This window comes from Mustela nigripes, chromosome 13 (assembly GCF_022355385.1).
Source record: "Mustela nigripes isolate SB6536 chromosome 13, MUSNIG.SB6536, whole genome shotgun sequence".
NCBI classification, from domain to species: domain Eukaryota; kingdom Metazoa; phylum Chordata; class Mammalia; order Carnivora; family Mustelidae; genus Mustela; species Mustela nigripes.
In genome coordinates, this window is record NC_081569.1 from 102,844,114 (window position 1) to 102,869,896 (window position 25,783).

A 25,783-nucleotide genomic window follows, 5' to 3' on the forward strand; every position below is an offset into this window, starting at 1 on the left:
TTTATTTGACAGAGATAGAAATCACAAGTAGGCAGAGGCAGGCGGGGGGCCGGGGAACAGAGAGCCCAATGTGGGGCTCGATCCCAGGACCCCGAGATCATGACCCGAGCTGAAGGCAGAGGCTTAACCCACTGAGCCACCCAGGTACCCCTAGAGAGTCTTTTTGACCCACCTATGTCAAGCTGACTCCTACTATCTGTTTCTTCCATGACCTCTAGCTGTTACAATCCATTTCTTTTAATTGGCCCTTATTTAAATGCAACCTGGAGTGTGTGAATTACTCCTTCCTGCATATCCTGTATTTTCTCAGACTTAACATAATGGGGGCAGGACTGGGTCTGGCATCCATCACCCACCAAATGATAGGTGCGCAGTAACTTTATCAGTTGGTAGCAAAGAGGATGTGGATGGCTTTGGGCAAACCACCGTCCTCCTAAAGGCCTGGTTCCTTTAGGGGAATTTGCATCAGCGGAGCTCATCGGTGTCCCCGCTGGGCCCAGACTGTGCTTCCCAGGGAGACTCAGCTTCATCTCTTGAGGCAGTGCAGCCAGCCTCCTGGGGACAGAGCTATCCAGCCAGGCAGCTGCCCTAGCAGGGACATTCCATGACGAAAGGGTAGAAGGCTGCTGAAGGGCAAGGTGGGGGCTTATGCAGGAGTCTGAAAGAGAAAAGGAAGGTCAGGCAAATCTTAGTGAGACCTTGAGGCCCAAGATACTGCCTGGAACCTGGGTAACAGAATGCATCTCCAGCAGGACAGGAGTCTGCCCAAGTGTGCCATCAGTCCCCGCGAGGTCTCCAGGCGATGGCAGGAGCTCTGTGGGAGAGCAACGGGCTGGGGAAAGAACGGCCGCGTCGGAGAAAGAGCCGTGGTGACTGGCAAGGGTGCCACCTATTCATTATAAAACCCTAACTTTCAGGGGCGCCTGGGTGGCTCAGTCTGTTAAGCATCTGCCTTTGCCTCGGGTCATGATCCCAGCATGCTGGGATCGAGTCCTGAGTGGGGCTCTCTGCTTAGCGAGGAATCTGCCTCTCCCTTTCCCTCTACTGCTGCTCTCTCTCTCAAATAAATACATGTTTTTCAAAGCCCTAACATTTATTGAAAACCCACCTTCTTGCAAACACTAGGCTAAGGTGCTTTATGTATATTATTTACTTACTCTTCATAATCCTTTGAGGTCGTGGGATCTCATGGATATGATGTGACAGAACCAGGATTTTGATCAAGAACACACATGAGACACCTCCCAGGAGACATCAGACACGTTCGTGGGGTGAGCTCTCCAGGGGCTGAACATTGAACATAGTCTGGTGGCTATTTTATTTATGTGACCCCATTTGACGTCACTTCTGGTGAAACTCCAGAAAATACTGGGGATGATAATAAAATAATCATACCAGCTGAAGAGAAAGTAGATAGCCCCAAATTACAGAACAAAGTCGTCTGTGCTCCAATATCTGGAGGGCTGGGCTGGAGGGCACTGCACTGCCCTGATGTCCCCAGGGCAGATCACTAACTAGGAAAAAACCCATTAGCACTGAAGGCTGCCAGATTGCTGTCCCCACAGGAACTTGGAGAGGAACAAGCCTTGGGGGGACACATCGGAGAGAAGTGGGAAGTCTTCCCCTTCCCTCCCCACCACCCTTGGGGGAGGCTAATTAGCCCCTGCCAGTTCCTAGGCCAGAAAGAAGTAACTGCTCGTTACACTGAGACCTGTTTCTCAACCTATGCTGGATGCTGGACCCACCTGGGAACTTTAAAAATGGCCCCACTTACTGGCTCAGAGATTGTCATCCCCTGGGCTGAGGTGTGGCCTGGAGGGGCAGATCAGGGTTTTCAAAGCTCCCCCAGGTGATTTTAATGTGCAGCTGTCTCAGTTGAAAACCATCGGGTTAGGGCAAGCCCAGATAAAGCACCTAGTATTTATTGAGCCACTACTATTCCCAGGCACTGTGCTGGAGGCTTACGTGGGTCTTTTCTGATCCTTAAAAGCAGCTCGCAGGTAGGTATATGCTCCTTTCACTTTGAGAGGTATTCTAAGCCTCACAGCTAAATCGAGGTCCCAAAGGCTCTATTCCATCTGCCCTCCCCCAAACCCAATCCTTTCTGGATTGGGTTGTCCTGGCAGGACAGCACCGCCATTGCAGACTCTAAGACGTGGAAAGAGACCAGAGATTATCTTCTCAAACACTCTTTTTTTTTTTTTTTTTTAATTTTATGTATTTATTTGACAGAGAGAGATCACAAGTAGGCAGAGAGGCAGGCAGAGAGAGAGAGGGAAGCAGGCTCCCTGCTGAGCAGAGAGCCCGATGCGCGACTCCATCACAGGACCCCGAGATCATGACCCAAGCCGAAGGCAGCGGCTTAACCCACTGAGCCACCCAGGCGCCCCTTCTCAAACACTCTTTACGGGAGATTATAAAGACAGGAAGAGAGACCTCGGACACCTCCTCCTCCTGCATCCCATGACTGCCTTTGAGCCTGTGTCCTTCCTCACAGCAGAGCTGCCGTCACCTCTGAAAAACGTTTGGCTCTGTTCTGGGTAGTACTTCACCTTTCTCATTCTGATAGTGGTGCACGCCAGGTGCTAGGGGGGTAATCAGGGAGACAGAAGACGCAGTGCCTGTCTTCTCAGGGAGACAGAAGACGCAGTGCCTGTCTTCGGGAAATCTTTTGTTGAGTCGAGCAACAACTATTAAATGAAACCACTTTGGAACAGTAATCTGCGGTAAGGGGGATTACTTGAAAGGCAGAGAATTGCTCTAGCAATGGGTGGTCCTCTAGGGTGCCTGGGGCTCAGTCAGGTAAGCAGCTGACTCCTGGTTTCGGCTCAGGTCATGATCTCAGGGGCGAGAATGGAGCTCCAAGTTGGATTCCACCCTGGGCGTGGAGCCTGCTTAAGATCCTCTCTCTCCCTCTCCTTCTGCCCCTACACCCCAAATAAACAAATAAGTCTTTAAAAAAAGTAAAAGGAAAAAGCAAAGGTGGTCCTCAGACCAACAGCACAAACAGCCTATGGGAGCATTTCAGGCAGAAATGCAGAGTCTCAGGCACCCCAACCCAGACCTAGTGATTCAGAATCTGCATCTTAAAGAGCCCCCAAGTGACACATTTATATAGTAATGTTTGAAAGCAGTGGTCCTGAGCAATATTGGCATTACCTGGGTCCCGTGTTGTTGCTTTAGGAACATCTGTTTTATGCCCTTTCTCCTATGACATTCCCCCATCACACACTTTTTTTTTTTAAGTGCATCGTTGCAATCTCCCTGCCCTTCTTAAAGTACATGAAATCGAGATGAACAGGGACCGGGGATCCTGTTCATAACGAAGTCTTTTGTCAGGTTTCCCTCCATGGCCCCAGGTGCCCTGGCACAGCTGCTCATATTTAGTGACGTTCTGCACCAGCAATTCTAGCATTTGGGAAGTGAAATTCATTTTTTCTCTCTCTCTGGCTTATGAAAGCCCGGGGCAAAGGAGGTGGGGAAAGGGGAGCTCGGAGGAAATCAGTATTGCAAGTATCAGGTGTAGCAGCGAGGTCAGCCCATTTTTTATCTTAGGGTCCTGGCGTTTTATTGAGGCCTGGCCAATCTATCCCTTTAAATGCAGATGGGAGAATTTCTTTAATAAGGCCACAGACAAAGGTTTGTAGTTCTAAGAGGCTCGACATCTGACTCACAAGTCCTTATATTGAGTTACACCCTCGACGGGGATCGTGTTCTGCTCTCTGTTTAATTACTCTCGGAAATGATCAGTGAGGTCCTCTCAAGCATGGTCTTCAGGCACTTGTAATATTAATTGTTCTATTTAATAAGCAAACCACAGGCCCATTTAACCTTTCATGGATGTATGATTTTCATCTAGTCAAGTAATAAAGCCAATCACTTTCTTAGGTCCTAGATCTCCTCTTTTACAAGCAAACCTGTTCTCCTTGTTTTAGCATTAAGACTAAAGACCTCCCTTCGCTACTGAACGGATTCAAAAACAAAATCTACCCAAAGAGAGGAATGAATTTACGGATATTGGGAAACTTTGGAGTTTCCGGATTACGGGTGACTTTGAAACAAATTGTATTATTCCTGCAAAGTTGCAGAATGATGCTATATAATGTTTGCATTTGGGAAAATTAATCATGAGCTGAAGTCATGGGTCAGAAATATAATTAAACTGATTAGTGTCATAGGATAAAAAGAAAAAGCAAGGCCTGTGACAGCTTCCTGCAAAACCCCCCTACCCAGCTCCCCAGAAAGGCTCTTAAAGGAACATTTAAAACACAAGCCTTTGTTCCCTCAATCTATGGTGCTCAGGTCAGGTGGACCCTGCGGCGTGGCTGAAATATTTCAAACAGTCACTCACAAATGTGTCATTTGACCTGCTGTTCTTCCAAAGAGGTATGAAAAATGTGTTTCTTGCTGAGATAACTTGAAATCAAATAAACATAATCTCTTTAATTCTTTCTAAATAGTTCCATATTTTAAGTCTAAGCACAATAGAACACAAAGCTTCTAGCTTAAAAAAAAGTTTATTTTTTTTTTTTTACGTGTGTGTTGTTGGATTTTTTTTTCCTTCTGGTTTGTGTTAGTTAGATTTTAAGAGTATAATTTACACTTCAAACCAGGCAAATATATTTCCTTCGGTTTAGAGATACATACACAAAAGATGGCAACATTTTTACTTGATTAAATGTATACCTGTGCTTTCACAAGAGTGCTATCTTCAAGCAAAGACAGACATTCTTAGTTATATTAACCATCACTTGTTAAACCAGAGGAAAATCTAAACCGAGGCTTGCAACAAAATTGAATGATATTTCCTTATGCAAAATTGGTTCTGGTCCATTGTTTTTATTTATATGCAATAATGGCACTCACTCAAGTTTGTAATAACACTGTCATGGCTGAAGGGAGTTTGTTTTAGGTATTATATCTATTATCTGCTTCCTCTCCCTTCTTTAAACAGAATCTCCAAGGCAAAAGTCTGTATGTGGCATGGATTTAAGAAGAAACAAAAAATCAAAAGCTCTCCTAAAACCTCACTGAGTAGGATGCTATTTTAGATTGTTTTAAGATTTTTAAATAATTCTTGTTTGTTTGCCCTTGGCATTGAACATTGAATAACACAGAACGTGCCTTATTCTTAGTGAAGAATTATAAGGCTTGGAGTCCTCGTATAATGTTCTGTTCATTTCCTTTGCTGCCTCCAGGCAAGCCCTACCTAACCTTTTGCCCAAACAAGGAGTATTTATCTAGAGCTCCCCGTCCACGGATAAATTGAGCGGTTTGGAAGTGTCTACTTTGCATCACCACCACTAGAGTGTGCTCTAGTGCCATAAGATTCGGAAGGTTTGCTTCAGCTGGTTGGCATGGTACATGGTTGAAAGGCCTGGAAAAATTCTTGCCATCTAATTGCGTAAGTGTCCCTTGAAGTGTCTTGGTAAGACTGGATTATGTTTATGGATTTGATTAAGGTAGAACTGAAGACTTTACCTTCAATATGAACACATGACAGTATTAGGCAAAGTGCATTTTTGGATTTGAATGAGTTCCACTTAGCTCCAGTGGGATGGCAAGACATAGTAATTCCCCCTCCAGCCACACGCTCTATCTTCAGGCAATAACACTGTCAATTTACTTATAAAATCGTGTCGCTGTGTCCCCAGGGCCTGGATGTACAGTGGGGTGACTGGGAGGAATGGACTCCTGTGTGTCAGTGGTCCTTGTTGCAAATCCCCGGCAGAAGCCCCTGGAAGCACCTTGGCCGCAGGGTCATGATGAGAGCATAGTCTCCTTGGGTGTCCGCGCTGGAGGCCGCACGTGCTCCTCCATGTGCTTCTAGCCCCTGTTAGCAGCAGCTCCCCGGCCTTCAGCACGGTCTTTTGCTTTACTTCTCTCCCTGCCCCGCCACTGGGAAAACCAGATCAGTGAGACTCTCTTCAGGCACTGTGGCCCCTCAGTTCCCAGTGACCCACAGTCCTTTTGCTCTTGGTCCTTTCAGGAACTTCAGACCCAATGTCACCTCCTTCTCCTGGGGTCAGCCACCATTGCTCCCCCACGGTCTGCAAGGTCCTTGTAGCTGGGACCACTTGTCTCCCTGAGACATCTAAGGCTCTTTGCTCAGGCTTCAGGGACCACCAACTCTGACCAGAAGTAGCCTACGACCGCTCTCGCGGATGTCCCTGGGTCTGCCTGGATAGATGGAGCTTCAGCCCAGGTCCAGCCCGGAGGCCACTCTCTAGGGACCACAGCCCAGGGAGCCATGTGAGGGGGCCCAGTGTGCCTGGCTTCCTTTGCCCCCAGATGGGCCTGGATGGATCCCCAGCACCTGTATGGGACTTTGTGCTTCCCTCTCCATACGAACCCAAGTTAGGTCGGGAACAGACAGTATCCCAGCGCTCTTTTCAGCATGGCAGTGGTGGTGCCTCTCTTCAGCTGATGGTTTCTCTTGTACAACAGGAACACGAGAAGGTAGCTTGGGACGTTTCAGGAACACCTCTTCCCCCTGTGCACAGTAACGTCCACCTAGCCCCTTTCAAAGACACACCAAATAAAAGTGGAATCTAAATAAAAACAGTGACCTTGCTATGTAAGTACAACTTTAAGCCAAGTCATGCAATGAGCGCCTCTCCAGCTTCCAACCAGAGCCCCATCCATATGGACGTCCAGGAGCCATCTTTCCTCTGATGTGGTTCCTGGGCCGTCAGTCCTGGAAACCCAGGGCAGCCAGTCCCTCCCAGAGTCAGCTTCCTGTGGTAAATGAACACCCTCTGTCCTGCTGCGGACCCCAAGATTCTATCAGGACTAAAAGCCCCAGGTGGCCCCTTTTGGATACTCCACAGGCTTGTAAGCACATTCATGGAGATTCTGCGTGTGACACCAAAGCCTCCAAGCCGACCCTGACTCTTCCCTTGCTCTCTTGAAATTCCTTCATCCTCCGTGTTTGTATGACTTGCAGACAATCTTTGATCAGAAAAAAAAAAAAAAAACGCAGAAACCCAGCCACCAACTTCTTACTTGGGCAGCGGCACAATCCTGTGTATGGGAAGAGCCTGTGCCCTTTCTCCAAATTCTTCAGTTGTGCGATCGCGGGAGTTTGCTCCAACTTCCTAGACCTCATTTTTCTTTTTTCTAAAGGAGAGGTGCTATGGGAACAAGGCTTAGTGCGGTATACTTCTAACCCCAAAGTGAAAATCGGCCCTGCGGCCTCAGGCAGAGAATGGGGCAAGCTGAGTGTGTAACCGATCAGCTCATTGGCGCGCGGTTCCTGGATCACATTTACCCAAACTGCCTTTCAGAAGGAAGTCATCTGTTCTTCCTTCTTGGATTTCTCTTACTTACTGAACAAGCTGTCATTTCAAAGCAATGAAGGTTTGCCAGACTTGAAAAGAGAAAGAGAATTCTGAGAGTGGCACAAAAATAAATATTTTCCTACCACAACATGGCGTTTGCACCACCGATCATGCCATAATATGTTGGCTTTTAAAAGCCACTTTGATTCCTTAACTGCAGTTTATTCAATGTGCCATGGGAGAAGTTGGAGATGTAAAGGCGAAAAACCAAAACCAAAACCACGGGGGTTCCTGCTTCTGAGCTTCTCTCATGCCACGTGGGGACAGACCCACACAACTAAGAATTGTAGAAAGAGACGGTTAAATACAATCCATTGTGGGGCACCTGGGTGGCTCAGTGGGTTAAGCCTTTGCCTTCGGCTCGGGTCATGATCTCAGGGTCCTGGGATCGAGTCCCGCATTGGGCTCTCTGCTTGGCAGGGAGCCTGCTTCCTCCCCTCTCTCTCTGCCTGCCTCTCTGCCTACTTCTGATCTCTCTCTGTCAAATAAATAAATAAATAAAAATCTTAAAAAAAAAAAAAATACAATCCATTGTGCATAATTATAGTTGCAGTCTATGATGACAAACACCAGCTGATAATCTCAGACCAATACACATACACTATTATTTGAGAGTGTTTCCTCCTAAAGCATTTTACCCTTGCAGCATCATGGCAGGAATAGAATATTGTGGAAGAGCACTGGACTATAAAGCCAAGTTCTGGTTCTGCCTTCAACCAGCTGGGTGGCTCAGGCGAGACCCTTAACCTTCCAGGTGTCTGCTTCTCTATCAGTCAAATGAGGAGCTGTAACTTTCCATCAGGGAGCCCCAGAGCACGCTGATCAACGGGGTCATCTGGGGAGCTCTGAAACATGCGGCTATCCTGGCTCTATCTGGAATTGCTACTTAGAATCTTTGGGGGTGGGTTCAGGAATCCACACTTTTTTAAAAGTTCTGTCACATGTTTCTGATGATCCATCAGTTTAAGAAATGGTTCATTAGGACGCTGGCCACATCTGGCCTTTCTTTAACCCGCCTCTTTTCTTACCCTGCTTGAAAAGGTGTTTCTCAGTCTCACCTGGTCTCCGTAAAAAACCTGCTGCCTGCTCTGGGATTTCATGACATACTGCTTTGCATCTGTGGCCTTATTAAACACATCTCTGCTCCTTCGGTGTCCTCTGTTCCCTCTTCCCCTGGGAGCCCCACACTGCCCTTACTGCTTGGGTTCCTGTCCCCCGCAGCTGACTGATCCCCATGGGTGAGGTCACCTATCAGGATGAACCCAGCCCCTCTCTCGCCCCCACCCCCACTCCCCACACATCCATACACCCAAGCTCCAGGGCCAACCCTAGACCAAGACAAAGGCACTCCAAATATGAACTCAAGGATTCAGTGTCCAATCAAGGGGTACATACAAGATGGTTTCCCACTGTGGTTAAAGTGGGAGCCCTGCGATGAAATATGGGGGTCTGAACACTTGTTCCACCACTTACTGGTTGTGTGACGTAGGCAAGTTACCAAATCTCTCCATAACCCCCTTTCCTCACCTGTAAAATGGGAATACGAATGGCTTCAAGCTCACAGGTTGCTGGGAACATAAAAGGAGATCAGGTTTCACAGCTAACCTTTTTTGAGTGTTTGTTATGGAGCAGGCAGGGCTGTAAGCATTGTATGTGCATTAGTACATTTCGCTGGTGGAGGGCAGTCTCAAACCCGGGCAGGGAAGCTCAAAATCCACAGTCTCAGCCACTGCTGTATAATTTATGTAATAGACTTGTTGAAGTGCCTAGAATACGGTAAGAGTTGAATAAACATTTAAAGAAAATCCAGGATCTGGGCTCTTGCTCTGTACACTGTGACTATTCCTTTATCTTATAGGTCAACTTCAGCCAGACTCTGCATTAGTTTTTAATCCCAGATGCCATCTTCCCGCTTTGTCTACTTACCCACTGCCCCCAGGACTCAGCCACCTCCTAAGAGCTTCCTTTTATAAGGCCTTCCTTCCTGACCTCGTGTCTTTAACCCCACGTGGTTTCTCTGCTCTTCTACCATTACTATGAGAAGGACATGACTGTGCCAGCCCGATGGAAGGTGGGAGACCCACAGAAGGGACTTATGTCACATGGGTCCTCCCGGCCAAGGCCGTCCGAGACCAGTTAGGAGTCAGCGGGTCCTCAGACCTGCGAGCAAATTCAGCCAAGATCAGCAGTCACCATGCGGACTCCCCCATGGGCAAATATAAACCCTTATTGTTGTATGCCGCTGAGGTTAGTTGTCTTACTTTTGGTTTTCGCTTGGGTCTTGATCTAGGGTCATGGGGTTGAGCCCCATGTCTGCTTGAGATTTTCTCCATCCCTCTCCTGCTGCCCCTCTCACTCGTGCTCTCTCTCTCAAATAAATAAGTCAATCTTTAAAAAAATAATAAAATTTCCATTATAAAAAGTAAGGAAAAAAGGAAAGAAAGAAGGGAGGGAAGGAGAGAGAAAGGAAGAGAAGAAAATGAACAAACTGTTAGGGATGAGTGATGAGTCACAAAATAAGATCAGAACTAAAGACCTGTCACCAGTGTCACTTATGGTAGAACCCCAAGCTGAGCTATTAAGACCTAATTCAAAGCTGTGGATACTTTCATGTTAAAGGGGAAGCAAGTATGATATGGTCTTAGATATATATGAAGAGAAACTCACAATAGAATATGCATGCAAACAATCATCTCAAGGTCAATGAGGGTCTAATAGAGGCAACAGATCCTAGAAGTGGTAGAATCCATATCCAAGGACATAAACAATAGAGCAAGTCTCAGGACATTAAGAAAAAAATAGCAAGCATAAAACAAGAACTGGAAGCTATGAGGAAAAAATCTTATAATTACAAAAAAGGAATAGGACAATAAAGAATAAGAATTAGAAATCATGAAGTGAAAAATATAGTTGATTATATGTACTATTAAAAATTCATTAGATGAGCTTGTTAGTATAACTGAAGAAATATTTAGTAAGTTGGAAGAAGGAATTGAGTAAATCTCTCAAAATGTAGCTCCGAGAGATATGAAATGGAGAATATAAAATAGATGTAGAAACAAAGAAAAATCCAATTGGAGTTCCAGAAGAAAAGGAAAGATTTTATAATAAAGAGGCAATCTTTGAAAATATAATTGCTGGGCACCTGGGTGGCTCAGTGGGTTAAGCCTCTGCCTTCGGCTCAGGTCATGATCTCAGGGTCCTGGGATCGAGTCCCGCATCGGGCTCTCTGCTCAGCAGGGAGCCTGCTTCCCTATCTCTCTCTCTCTCTGGCTGCCTCTCCATCTACTTGTGATTTCTCTCTGTCAAATTAATAAATAAAAGCTTTAAAAAAAAAAAAAAGAAAGAAAATATAATTGCTAATAATTTTTCAAAACCTAAAGAAAAAGGGAGTACCAAGGAGAATATGAAAGCTCTATGTAGAAAGTTCTATGTCTACATAGAAAAATTTAAAATTTAAAAATTTAAAAATAATAACGGTGAAGAAAACAAAATCCTAAAACTTGCCAAGGGAAAAAAAAGGCAAAACAGGTGAAAGAATGACAATTACTTCAATGGATTTCTTGGCAATAGATGACAAGGGAAAAAATATAGAGTAATAAAAGTACTGAGGGGAAAATGATAAATCTAAAATTCAATACCCAGCTAAATCATTCAAAATCAGGGTGAAACAAAAAAGATAAGCTAGATCCACAGAGATTCAAAAATTACTAAAAGATACATTATAAAAAAAAAAAAAAGATGAACCCAGAAGGAAATGTCATAATGAAAGAAGGAATAATATCAAAAAAGTGTTGGTAAATCTAAGTATTGCCTGAAAAAGCATTTTATTTTTTTTTTACAAAGATTTTATTTACTTGTCAGAGAGGGAGAAAGAGAGAGAGAGCGCCAATGCACAAGCAAGGAGCTGATATGGGACTTGATCCAAGGGCTCTGGGATCATGACCTGAGTCACACAGGCATCCTGAAAGCACGTTATTAAAATATAAGTACTATAATGTGTTTGATTATATTTTTCCCTGTCTCCACTACCATTACTCCTTAGGACCAAAGTTAGCTCTCACCTAGATTACTAGTTTGGTTACTGATAACCACTTTCCCTGCCTCTAGTCTTACTTGTCTGTCTTCTCCATTCTGTAGCCAGAGTGAACTCTCTATAGCATAAATCATAAAGCCCTTTGACAATTTCTTAAGAGTTTTAGGAAAGAGGTCTTAGAATTACATGTGTGAGCAGATAAAATACAACACCAGCCTGCGTTTTGTTTTGGCTGCTCTAGATACTTTTTCCTTCTCCATCCCAGAAAAGAAGTTAGATCTCTGTGTTCACTTGGCTCTGTGTTGGAGAACTAAAAAGAGAGGTTACCAGGAAGAAGACAACTCCAGGTTCAGATTTCACTTGTGACGTTTGGGCTTATGAGTGTTGGCTTGTCCCAGAGAGGGACAGGAAGGGCAGAAGAGCTAAGGATTTAAGACCCAGAAATAGCCAAACTAGAGGAATGAGAGAGATTACCAGAGAAAACAGATCAGATTCTTGAAGGTTTCCAAGCAGGTAGAGACCCAGGTTCACTTATTAGCAACACTTGAGACTAAGCACTGATGGAGAATGCAGATAGTCAGGTAAAGGGAACAAGGATGAGGCTACATACACACAGAGAGATCTCTTTGGTATCCAAGGGGAATATTTCTGCAGACCCAACTTGGCACTGGTGTTGATGACATCTGCCTTCAAGGAAGAATATGGCCTTGGACAATGGGCACACCAGTAGAGGCCACCATACAGACTAAGCCCAGAGTGTCGTGGCTGTATAAGCCTCAAAACTCTCATATGACCTGGATAAAGTGGAAAGGAACCTCAATAAGGACTGACAACCAAGTGGGATAGAGACTCAAAATAAATTAAGTTTGATTTATTGAAATAAAGTCAACGTGCCCTTATGGTGTACATTAAAATTCCTCTGCATTCCACTTGGGTTACCATCTCCACATGACATAGCTCCCATCCCCCACCTCTAACTTATCTAGCCTCCTCCTTCACAACCTACCCTGTGCTCTGCACATGGAATCATGACTTGTATGCATATAATTGAAAATATTTGATTCATCTTATCAACTATGTTGAATTCATCAACATGTTTCAAATCTATACTTCCATAACTTTTCTTTAGATGTTGAAAGCCTCAGTGCTGGAACCCAGAAATAAGAAAATATACTAAGCTGAGAGCCAGATGCTAGATTATTATTCCTGTGATTCAGAGTTTACAAACCCTGTCACATGGACGCTCCTTTACTGTACTAACTAAATGCCTCTGATGACTTTGGGTATGCTAGTTTGGGTAACCTGACATGTTGTACAGAAAAAGGGGGAAGAACTTGGAGTTTGCAGAGGCATCTTGGGAGAGAGGAAGATGAGGAGGAAAGCAAGTAGGAAGCTGAGGTGATGGCTGTTGGTGAAATACTTCTTTCCATTCTACTAGAACCAACTCATTTGGCACAAGTGGATTTCCATGGAAACTGGAGAAAGGGTGAGTTTAGGCTGATGCAGCATGACAGAAGAGCTAGAGGCAGAGGAGAACACGGTGGCAAGATTTTCCACCCTGAAATATTAGGAAGGGGTTTGGACTTCCACTGACCATGGAATTTGGTGCTTATCCAAGTTAGACAGAATTCCCAGGGGGCAAGGATCTTCCCAGATCACATCTAGGCTACAAACGAATGCTTTGTTTCTTTCACATATTTTCATTTCTTATATATTAACTTTGAAATGGAAGTAGAAAAGTATAAGTTTTACTTGCCCTATTTTAAAATCACATCCTTGAGTATTTCTTCCAAATGTTAGACAATAGTAATGATAGCAAATATTTATTGTGGCTCACAATGAGCCAGGTTTTGTTCTTTCTATTACTTTATTTATTATTCAGGCCAAACTTATGAGGATGGCACTATTGTCATTCTCATTTTTTTTATTTATTATTTTATTTGTCATTCTCATTTTTAAATCTGAGAACCATAAAAGTTGATAAACTTGTTGAAATTCACAAGGATAACTACTAGAGCCGGGTCTATTCACAAGGATAACTACTAGAGCCAACCTTGCCTCTCACAAGCTGCTCCCTGAACTATTATGAAAATGTTTAATGTCACATATGTGCTATAATTTCTTTCTAAATTAGCTATGTAGTTATACGTCTCTTAAATTTGTTTTGTCATTTAATTTATATCTTCTTAAGTCTGGGTTAGGGAAGGATCTTCCTTAGAGTGGGTGGTTTAGATATAATCTCTTCTGAAAATAATTGGTAAAGTTAGATATCCTCTCTATGACATTTCTACTGCCAATCATCGAATACTATTTGAGTACTTATTATGTAGGTACTATGACAGGCACTGGGATAAATCCACAGTTTTAGTATTCAATATCCATATTCAATCTGATAGGTGCATTTTAATATCATCTTTACGTAAATCTTTTACATCTAAATGTAAAAAACTTCATTATTTGACTCTGAATTAGAACAAAGATTTAAACAACTCTAGTCATATTATTCAGGTAGAAGTCCATTGGATTTTAGTACCATAATATCTGTTATGAGACTTTTCTGTGTGTGGGCCAGATATTTTTCTTAAATGCGAATTGTGTTAATGGTTTGACTTTTCCAGCCATCCTGTATCAAATGCATTTTCTTTGGTCAGGCAGAAGAACAAAAGAATATTTGCCCCATCTATCTTCTTAATTTTTGTATCAAGGGTCTTATTGGAGGGAATATTAAAGATGGCTATAATTTCTTTCCTATTCTCTCTCTTTTTTAAAGATTTTATTTATTTATTTGACAGGCAAAGATCATAAGTAGACAGAGAGGCAGGCAGTGGGGGTGGGAAGCAGGATCCCTGCCAAGCAGAGAGCCTGATGCCAGGCTCGATCCCAGGACCCTAGGATCATGACCTGAGCTGAAGGCAGAGGTTTTAACCCATTGAGCCACCCAGGCACCCCCCATTCTCCTTTATAGGTAGAGCCTAACTTCCCTTTCCTTGAATCTGAGCTTGTCTTAGTAACTTGTCTGACCAATGGAATACAGCAAAAGCAACATTCTTGGTCTTCTAAAGCCAAGACATTAAACTAAACAGAATAAAACAAATACACCCGCAGCTTCCACCCTTGCCTCTCATAATTCTTTAGGGAACTTGAGCAGCAATAAGGTCAAGTATCTCGAGAACGCGATGCTGGAGAAGCCCTATGTGGCCACTCAAAGCAAGAGTTTCAGCTGAGCCCAGTATTCCAGCCATCCCCACCCAGGCATCAGACATGTAACGAAGGCAGCTTGGACCTTGCGGACCATCGACCTGCTGAATGCCACCAAGTGACCCCAGTCACACCACACAGAACAGGAGAAACTTAGAGCTGAGCCCTGTCTACGTTTCTCACTCATGAGATTGTGAAACATAATAAATGGCTTTGTTATATGCCACTAAGTTTTAGGGTAGTTTTGTTTTTGCTTTACTTTTTATTTCTTTTAAAAGATTTTATTTCACTAAGGTCAGGAACACGGCAGGGATGTCCATTATCACCACTGCTATTCAACATAGTACTAGAGGTCCTAGCCTCAGCAATCAGACAACAAAAGGAAATTAAAGGCATCCAAATCAGCAAAGAAGAAGTCAAATTATCACTCTTCGCAGATGATATGATACTATATGTGGAAAACCCAAAAGACTCCACTCCAAAACTGCTAGAACTTGTACAGGAATTCAGTAAAGTGTCAGGATATAAAATCAATGCACAGAAATCAGTTGCATTTCTCTACACCAACAATAAAAGATTTTATTTATTTATTTGACAGAGACAGACACCGTGAGAGAGCGAACACAGCAGGGGAGTGGGAGAGGGAGAACAGGCTTCACACTGAGCGGGGAGACCGATATGGGGCTTGATCCCAGGACTCTGGGATCCTGACCTGAGCCAAATGCTCAGATCTCAGATGCTTAATGACTGAGCCACCCAGGCACCCCTTCTTTGCTTTTTTTTTTTTTTTAAAAAAGATTTATTTATTTGAGAGAGAGAGAGTGCTTGTACATGTGAATGGGGGAGAGGGAGAGGATCTCAAGCAGACTCCCTACCACATGTTGAGGCCAGAGGGGAGAAGGGGTTTCGATCGATGACCCTGAGATCATGACCTGAGCAGAAACCAAGAGTCAGAGGCTAAATGGACTGAGCCACCTAGGTGTCCCTAGGGTCGTTTTTAACACAAAAGCAAATCACTGGAACAAGGATTTTCAAAATAACTTCATAAACAAGTAATTTCTCTAATATGGTTACAATTATATTTGCAAATCAAAGCAGAATGAGTAAATGAGAAAATTTTCAAAATGTCATTTGAACAGGAACAGCCCGAGGGCAGACATGTATAGGTCTCCTATATTTCAGGCTCTTTACACACATATAAGCTGCAACTCAAGGCAGCTGTGGTTTTGGCCTTTTTTCATTCTTATTTGTTCCCTTACAATGTTTTCTTATTCTTTATCAAATAGTAATACAATGCACACAGCAAAATGTATAATAGTACATGACAACTTATAATGAAAGCAGTGCTCTCCATCCTGCTTCTTTCCTTCCACTAGTCTCCTTTTTCAGAGTCAACCACTTTCAGCCTTTTCTGGTTTGGGTCCTTCCCATGACAACTACTCCCCCAATAATAGGCCTCCAAGGCTACCTGTTGATTTATCAGTTTTAAGACATTTTCTCCTGATGAATGAGGAGGGTAGACAGACAGACAGCATGAGCATGGGGTTCATCACTACGATCTTCCTCTTCACTTCTAATTTTGAGAGTCGTTAGGGTTCCTTGTCTAATTGTTGCTTTTGTGCCTTTAGATAGAATTCCTTTTTTAATGCATTATCTTAGAGTTTTGTTTAAAGAAACTGGTTCATCAAAACTTTGAAGACTGCTGATAGACATCACACTATAAAACCAAGTATTTGTTTTTGCCAACGGTCTAGAGAAATTTATGTTCAAAAGTAAGTTGGTCTCAGGAGTGAGTTTAGTATGCCATTGCAGTAGATCACCAGAAGGCATTCTGAAAGGAAATTTACTTTCATGCTGAAATCTATTTTTTTTTAACTATAAAACATTTCCCTATAATCTCTTATATTACACCAAACTAAAAAGATGCAGGGACAATCATGAGTTATCACATGCCTACTCAGGGTAATATTCTGCTTAGCATTCATTACAAAACTGTCTGCTAGACAACTGAGCCACAATCTCCCTTCCTTCCTGTTTTTTCATGGTGAGATGTATCACATATAGATAGGAGAGAGTGTAAAACATTTATAAATAATTTAAAGGATAATTATAAAGAGAATACCCAAGTAGCCACTGCCCAGGTCAAATACAGAAACATAGACAGCACAGTAAAGCCCAGAGGTACCCCTCCCCATCACAGCCCCCCACCAACCCCCAAGGTAACTACCATTTTCCTGACATCGGTGACAATTTTTATTTTCTTTACAGCTTAAAACTTTATGGATACATCTCCAAGCCATTTAGCTTAGTGAAACTTTAACTTTAAAGTTATTCTATCTCTACTATTTTACAATTGTTTCTTTTGCTTGGTATTTTTTATGAGAGGCATCCATACTTTTCCAAAGTGGTTAACTGTAGTTGGTTCAATTCTTTTTGTTGCATAGCATGTTATTGTATAAATATACCGGGATTTATTCCTCTGTTCCACTACTGAGGGGTGTTTGGTGTTGTTCTTATTTGAGGCTCTTATGAACAACACTCCTATGAACATTTTTTTTTTTTTAACTGTCTCTGGCTTCTCTAAGAATTGCTAGGATCCAGCCTCCACATATCTTTGTCTGTCCTCGAAAAACATGTGCTTTTTAAAGTGGTTGTACCAATTTACATTCCTGCTAGCATTTCCATTGTTCTACACACTTGCTGACATTAAACATGGTTGGACTTTTATTTTTGCTAAGTTGGTAGGTGTATAGTATCCCACAGGGGCTCTATTTTGCATTTCTCTGATGACTAATGAAGTTGAACACATTTTCATACTTTCACTGACAACTCTAGGTCAAATAATATAGATATCTTATAGATCTTTGATACATGCAGCTAAACTGCCTTCTAAAATGTTATACCAAATTACTTCATCACTAACACGCTATAGATTTGAAGTATCTTCAACAATTGGAAAGATCAAAAATGACGTTTGGTATTTATTTCAAATTCTTTTGGTTACTAGTACATTTGAGTGTTTAAAATTATTTTTCTATGGCTCTGTACAGGGACATTTATGTCTTCTTGTACTGTCCTATTATAGATGGATTATTGGGTGGTATTCCAGGTATCTGATTTCTAATCTAAAGTCCTGAATCTAAAATTTCACAGGTATTAGTAAGATTAAGACACATCTGACTATTTTATGTGGGGCTTAGTTATAATAATGACTTCTAAATGACAATTTTTAAAGCAGATTTCAGTGCATTAATGTCGATGAAGATGCTGCAAATGTTCAGAAAGAATAAAACAAAGGAGAGAGATTCCTGCTTCCACAAAGGTAGAGTAGACACACTTTTCTCTATTCCTCTTGCTAAGTACAAGTAAACATTATATGTAAGACAATAATAAGATGACTAAAGGTGGAGAGAAGAAGCCAGACCAGATAGGAGCATCAGAAGTTGAAGAACAACATGCTAGTTAGTTCCCTGGGTTTTCTTTTTGCCTCATAGATCATAGATTGAATGCTAGAGAAGCTGACAAGCCAGAGATGCTGATGGGCACAGACCAAAAAAGCCCCAACAAAAACCACGCTCTTTCTGGTCAAAGAACAGGGAAAATGTCAAGACAGATATGTTAAGAAAATAACAACTCGGGCACCTTGATGACTCAGTGGGTTAAGCCTCTGCCTTCAGCTCAGGTCATGGTCTCAGGGTCCTGGGATCGAGCCCCGCATCAGGCTCTCTGCTCAGCAGGGAACCTGCTTCCTCCTCTCTCTCTCTCTCTCTCTCTCTCTGCTTGCCTCTCTGCCTACTTGTGATCTCTGTCTGTCAAATAAATAAATAAATAAAATAACATCTCTACTAAAGCCAAAAAGCAAAGAAAAAACTGTGGCCCCCAGCCCCTACCCAGCAAAGTCTCAGTAGGGACCTAAGCTTCCGTCCTCTCCAGTGTCCCCAAATACCCACCAGGGTGATGTTGGAGAAGGCGGAGGAAGGAACCAGAACTATCATCCTGGCTGGGTCATAGTGGGGCCCCTCATCTCCATGGTATCAGTGGAGACCACATGGGGAGCCCAGACTTCCACTCCCACCCAGCAGTAATGATAGGATGGTACCAGATGGGCCTAAAGGAGAGTCAGGATTTTCACCAGCAGCCCCCAAAAAAGGAGGTCACCTCTCTGCCCTGCTTCCTCCTCACTGTGGAGTCAGCAGAAGCCACAGGGGAACAGTAATAGGATGCTCCTACCACCCACCCTCCAGGCTCCCACAGCTAGGGGGTATCAGTAGAAGCCTAGTGGAGAGCTGGAATGTCCGTGTCTGCCCAGCTGTATCGAGCCATTCCTTTAGGTGTCTACAGAGGCTAGGTGCTGGCCAAAGGTGCCAGGAGACTTGGATTTCCTTGGGGACCTAAGAGGGTAATGATCTTTTTTTCCCTTTTGTTTTGCTTTCAAGAGTCCCAGAGTCAAATCTGGTATACCATAGGCCTACACATTCATGTATTTACTTTCCCTCAATCTGATATTCTATTTCTGATGTTCTTTGGATGAGTCACCTTGGCTTGGCTACATTCTTCAGTTTTTCAATCAAACAGTTTTTCAATCTAGATGTTTTTGTGAAGGTATTTTGTAGCTGTGATTAAAGTCTGTGACAGTTGACTTTATGACAGGGAGATTATCCTAAATAATCTGGGGAGACATGATTCAATCAGTTGAAAGGCCTTCAGAGCAGAGCTGAGGATTCCTGGATGAATGAGAAATTCCACCTGTGGATTGCAGCGTCACCTCCCCTCACCCCATGCCCAAGACTTCCAGCCTGCCCTTCCTGACGACCTGCCCTACAGATTTCATACTTGCCTAGACAGCCTCCACAAACACAAGAGACAATTTCCTGCAATAAATTTCATAGCACCCATGTATCTCCTTTTGTTCCTCTGGCTGAATCCTAAGTGGTACTCATATTTTCCTAATTTATAGTATGTATTACAGTAGCTGTCTCTAACCCACTGGGAATGAACCAGAGCATGTATAATAGGTATATGTTCCTTATATATTTCATTAGTCTCCTCAAGGGTCAAGTTCGACTGTTATGCGTTCCATTAATTTCCCTCCTAAACTCTAATGTTTTCATCCTTCCTCTTCTTTCTTCCTTGGTTCCATCCCCTCAAGCCTCCCGTACATCTGTACTTCATTACCATCTCTCTCCAAATATTCTCTTAAATTACAAAAAACTCATTTGACACTTCAATCCCTATGAATTCCCATACCACTTCTCTCTCTCCCTTCGCCTCCACACTTCCATTTCCTCATTTCCTAGCCACTACTGCCTGGTTTCCATATCTACAACTCTACGGAAACTTACCCCCTGAACTTTCAAGGTTCAGATACTTCCAACTCACCAAATCCAACTACAGCAGCACCTGCTAGTTGCATTCCGATATCCATTCTCCCCTTCCTCCTTGGTAATAGAATCCTGAAAAACCATCTAGCCTCAAAGGTACATTTCTCAACTGCCTTTTTCCCTAAGAGTGGCCTGTTACCCAACTGTGACCAATGAGATGTAGCATTGTTATGCAGTGGCATTTCCATAACCCTCTTTAAAAGGATGGGACACTCCCATTGCTTCGCATCCTTTCTCTTTCTTTCTCAAATACAGATGAAATGTCTGGAGCATTAGCATCCATCAGGGGTCAAGAGATGACCTTCAGGACATAAGTTGAGAAGGATGGGGCAGAGAGATAATAAGAAGCTCAGTTTCTTCCTTAAGGACATGAGAGAGTTGCCAAATCAATGTCGGACTGAACTGCTTTCAGACCCACATAAGAAAATAAATGCCGGCATGTTGAAGACACTGTAACGGGAGTCTCTGTTACCAGCTGCTAAATGCAATTCCCTAATGGATACACCAGCGGTCTCTCATTGTGCATATATCCATCCATTACACCAACATTTGTTAAGTACTATTTTGTGCCAGTCATCATTTTAGGCATGGCATACAGTGCAAATAAGACAGGCAAAGTTGGCCAGGTTTGAAATGTTGTTTAAATACATAAATAGGGAAATCGCAGTGCAGTTATTTTCTTTTAAAGCAGCTGCTAGGGCGCCTGGGTGGCTCGGTGGGTTAAGCCACTGCCTTTGGCTCAGGTCATGATCTCAGGGTCCTGGGATCGAGTCCCACATCGGGCTCTCTGCTCAGCAGGGAGCCTGCTTCCTCCTCTCTCTCTCTGCCTGCCTCTCTGCCTACTTGTGATCTCTCTCTGTCAAATGGATAAATAAAATCTTTAAAAAAAAAAAAAAAAAGCAGCTGCTAAAGCTTTCTCCTAAAGCAGTTGCTTTAAGGAAAGGATGGCAGTGTGTAGTTTTGAGATTTATTAGACTACATTTGCTACTTAAAATTTCAGTAAAATTATTTTGGGAAAGGACGCAGAAAAAGAAAAGTTAGTCTACAAGTGAGCCCTGGCACACTCCAGTGTTTGGAGGTCTGACAGAAGCAAGGTCGGGGCAGAGAGGCCAATGGTACAAAGAGCCAAAGCAGTATTGTCTCAGGGAAGCCTGGAGGAGATGGTGCTCCAGGTGGGAGGGAAGCATCAGCGCATGTCCTGAGAGAGAGAGCCGGGCGCAGACCAAGAACTGGCCCAACATCATCCTCAAAGGAGATCAACTGTGAGGCTAACTAAACTTCAGTTTCATGGCCTGTCACTAGCAGGGGCTCCTTCCAATGCCTGTTCCTAATGTTGTATCTGCAGTTTTGTATTCTTTTGCTCCGATGATTCTCCAAATTGTATGAACTCAAGCCCCACAAAACCTCACTCTGGCTCTCTTCAGGTCCTTCACCCCTCTGGGACCACCTGACCACATAGCCTGCACCGACATCTCTTCTTCCCGAGCTTCTTGGGACATGTTACCCTCTGCCACTGTTCTCTCCTCCACGCCTGCCATTCTGGAAATGAAGATAGGGGCTAATACTTGACCTGAACCTTGTTCTTTTTTTTTTTTTTTTTAAAGATTTTATTTATTTATTTTACAGAGAGAAATCACAAGTAGATGGAGAGGCAGGCAGAGAGAGAGAGAGGGAAGCAGGCTCCCTGCTTGAGCAGAGAGCCTGATGCGGGGCTCGATCCCAGGACCCTGAGATCATGACCTGAGCCGAAGGCAGCGGCTTTAACCCACTGAGCCACCCAGGCGCCCCATGAACCTTGTTCTTGATACACTGTGCCTGGGTGAACTTATTCATCCTACCCATCCCTACAGGAGAACTCCCAAATTCCTACTTCCGACACTGATCTCTCCTACCCATACGTGGGCAAAGAATTATGCCCTTTCAAAAATAATTTGCCATGATAAAAATGTATCTTTTCATAAAGCTCAGGAGCAAAAGATGAAATGGACATGCTTGGCTCAGCATGAATCACTGGCATGCTCTTTCAGGAAAGAAATAGAAAGCAGCCTGTGTTAGCACGATGGAAGTCAGGTTTTTAGAACCCTAATCTGCAAAGTGACGACGGTCACTCATGCCTTATGCTCCTGAGCACTCTGGCCCCCACACAGGGAGAGGGTCACATACAGCAATCAATACTCGCAGTCCGGGGATCACTGGGCGCTAATTTAAAAGCTGCCTACCACACGGCCCCTGACCTCCAGGAACCCCCAGTATGGCCGAGAAAGTATTATGTTAAGTACTTGAGAAAGACAAGGGCCTTGGGGGCACAACCACCTATCTCTGTAGGTGTATGTCACTCTACAGTTGAGACATTGTGTTCCCAATCAGAGTCCTTGCGACATGCTCCAGATTGTCACTAATCTTCGGTGTATTTGGAGAAGCATTCCGCAGAGGATGCCCTCTTCCCCTCCCACTTCAGAGTAATTACTATAATAATGGAAAACGTAAGCTTAAAAATCTTACTAAGAGCCGTGCTATGCGGTTGTCCGACAGTCCCCATTCTTTGACGCCTCGTAGCTCTGTACAGAGTACAGTGTCTCCGTTTCACTTGTCATGCTGTGTCAAGGCTCCACCGCAACAGCCCTGTTCATTAAAGCAGGAGACAACTTAACAGGATATGAATTACTAGCATTGACCCAGACACTCAAGTTTCTCAACTCATCCGTTGAGTTTTCCTCGTGGCATAAGGGAAAAAATAGACCAACGAGCATACTTTCATCTCTCTGGAAGCAACTCTGCGATTTAATAATTCGCACAGGGATCGTCATGAAGGGTAGTGAACAGGCGATGGGTGCGACATACCGGCCTGCTTCGCGCCCACCGTGCGCTCGCTTTGCGCGGCTCTGGCGCTGTGCGGGCTCGGGCTCCGGACCGCAGCACCCCCTCGTGTAGTTCCACCCCACACCAGAGGGGGCAGAGGCGGGCCCGGCGCACCCCGGTTTGCGACCCCGCTCTGTCTCTGGCAGACCCGACCAAGTCAGTGTGAGATGGAGGGGGGAGGCCGTACATCGGCATCTCCGGGCCCGGGCTTCCTTTCTTAAAAGAAGGCTCTTGCTCATGGTGGGCGACTGTAAAATACATTAGAACCCCATGCGTCCCACCGCGTGGCGCGCTACTCAGGAACCCCCAGCCGGTTCGTGCCGGGCGGGCCGTGCCCTCTCCCCGCGCCCGGCGGAGGAAGGTGCGGTCCGGGGAGGGAGCCGACGTCCGACCCGGAAGCCGCCACGCGGGGTGCGCTTGCCTGTCGCTGGGGAAGCCCGGGGCTGCTCGAGTCCTTGGGCCCGTCGCGGCCTCCTTCCCCGGGCCTCAGGGGCCCATGGGTCTCCATGGCGACGTCAGGGGCCCGGCCCGGGGGCGGGCAGCCCGGGTGGGGCCGCGGCGCTCTGGGGGCCTCCGCGGCGGCTTGGCCGTGTTCGCCGCCGTGGCCGCCGTGTTCACCCTCACGCTGCCCCCCTCGGTGCCGGGGGGAGACTCGGGTAAAGTATCTCAGGGCCGCCCTCCCGCCCCTCTCCCTGGTGGGTCAGCTCGCGCCCCCCGCTCCGCCCGCCCGCGCTCCTGGCCGGGTTCTGCGTGCCAGGACCACCTTCTGTTTTCCATTCCCGGAACTGGTGTCTGTAGTTCTCCGACTTTGAAGACGGGACTGGCTGGTTTCGCCTGGTGGGACTTAGCGACCTCTGCACCTGGCCAGGTCCTTTTTCGGGACCCGAGTTTTTGCTTTCCACTCCCTTTTAGCCCACCGACGTCACTTACTGAGTCCTGATTGCGTTCCAGACAGAAGGGGTCACAGTGGTGGGGACCGAGTATCGCGGGGAGTGTTGTAGGGCGGGTAGAGACGGTCCACACACTACTGACCAAACAAGCGACGCACCGTCGGAGGGAAGGTGGGATCGACGGGGGCGCGGGGCCGAGCGCCTCCTCCAGAAGGGCCAGTCGGGAAAGGCCTCCCAACGCGGTATTTTAGCGGAAACCTGCATGTTGGAAAGGAACGGGCCACGCCGAGTGTTTGAGGGAGAACCCTTAAAAGAGTGGAAGCCAGTTGTGGCTTAAAGCAAGCTGCTTCTGTTAAAAAGAAAAGTGCGGACCACTGAGATCACATCAGCAGTTGTTACCTATTTGTTACAGGATCGGTACACGTTTGGGATGAGGAGCGAGAGCCGGGGTTCGTTTTTGGTTTTGTCTTGCTGGCAGGTTAAGTGCCCGTCCGATACTGCCAGTAGTGCTGTACCTTCTCGAGGGGAATCTATAGATTGAAAGAATGGAGTGTACTAGTTATGTCTTGCTTCGTAACAAGATGACCCCAGAGTTAGTGGCTTAAAACAGCAGATGTTTGTTATGTCACCTTTCCTGTGCATCAGGAATCTCGGCGCGGTTAGTGGGTGCCCTTCCTCAGGACAGGGTTGTAGCCATGCGGTCTTCCCAGGGCTCATTTTGGGGGAGGATTCCAGCTTCTCACCTCAATCCCATTCTTTGCCACGTGGGTCCCTCGGGAAGCCGACTGTTGTGAAGAGAAAGAGATGGCACCTTCATCTCACTCGTCTGTCATTTCCTGAGCCGAGTCGTGGACGTGATTGATAGACCCCTGCCCGGTCTTATTCTGGGCAGTTCGTTGGTCAATCCAGCCCACGCTCATGGGGAGAGGATTATATAGCTAGAACTCCAGGAGTTGGGGGTCACTGGGGGCCATCTTCCCCGGGCTAACTTCTAACTGAGGTTTCTTGATGTTCCTTTTATAAATCATTGCCATTATTCTTTCTTTCAAATCCTACTGAACAAATAGGAAATGTGTTTCATTAGTATAGTTGGGAATGGAGTTACTATGCTTCCAAGGCTTACATTAAATAATAGAAATACCTATAGTTTTGAGAGTTCTGACAATGGAGAGCATTACTTAAAGATTGAGTAGTTCTGTACCTTGAGGGAAAGAAAGAAAAAGGGAGGAAGGAAGGAAGAAAACATTGACAGTTGCTTACCATGGTTCTTCCAGCCTGAAGTTTTGGGTGAGATTAATAAAAATAATTAACACTTACTGAGCACTTACTATAGGCCAGGCACAATTCCAGGTGCTTTACATGTATTGTTGTTTTAATCCAGTTCTTAACCTTCTGTGAGGTAGGTACTATCAGTATCTTCCATCCAAAACTGAGGCTAAGCTGCGTCCAGAATCACACAGCTAGCAAGCAGGGGCAGTCGAGGAAAGAACTCCAGAAGATTGACTTTAGAACATACACTCTCTTAACCTCTCTTCTAAGTTCTTTGTTAAATCTGTCATCCCATATATAGTGTTATTTTAAATCTATGATTGGTGTCTTTATTAATACTGTTATTTTTTCCCAGTAGAATAAAGTTACTTATTTACATTAAGTTAACCAGACTCTCTAGGTATTTTGATTTGTTTAGTTTGATACTAAATAGTGGTTACATCTAAAATTTTGATGTTCTTTGTTAGGAATGATAAACTTTTCCAAGGATTGCCAGTAAAATTTGTGTAATGGTATCTTTGATAATCTTGTTTATATGTTGAAGGTACTGTCCTCCTTGAATGTTGTGGGTTTTTTTTATCAATAAACAGAACACATCTCAAAACCAATATAAAGTATGTATTTTTCTTCTTTTTTTTTTTTAAGATTTTATTTATTTATTTGACAGAGAGAGATCACAAGTAGGCATAGAGGCAGGCAGAGAGAGAGAGGAGGAAACAGGCTCCCTGCTGAGCAGAGAGCCCGATGTGGGACTCGATCCCAGGACCCTGAGATCATGACCTGAGCCGAAGGCAGCAGCTTAACCCACAG

The 25,783-nt window shown here is 44.5% G+C and overlaps 1 protein-coding gene and 1 long non-coding RNA gene across 2 annotated transcripts in view; one reads left to right on the forward strand and one right to left on the reverse strand.

Moving 5' to 3' along the window:
* Positions 1 to 25,575, reverse strand: part of LOC131999975 (uncharacterized) — a 98,959-nt gene extending 73,384 nt beyond the window's left edge. The window contains exons 1-2 of the long non-coding RNA XR_009399141.1: positions 23,745 to 25,575; positions 22,458 to 22,577 (exon numbers count right to left, since the gene is read on the reverse strand). This is a non-coding gene — a long non-coding RNA (uncharacterized LOC131999975). The remainder of the gene's footprint in view (positions 1 to 22,457; positions 22,578 to 23,744) is intronic.
* Positions 23,176 to 25,783, forward strand: part of TMEM260 (transmembrane protein 260) — a 68,217-nt gene continuing 65,609 nt past the window's right edge. The window contains exon 1 of the mRNA XM_059373272.1: positions 23,176 to 23,470. Within this exon, the coding sequence (XP_059229255.1) occupies positions 23,311 to 23,470 (160 nt within the window). The 5' untranslated portion in view covers positions 23,176 to 23,310. The remainder of the gene's footprint in view (positions 23,471 to 25,783) is intronic.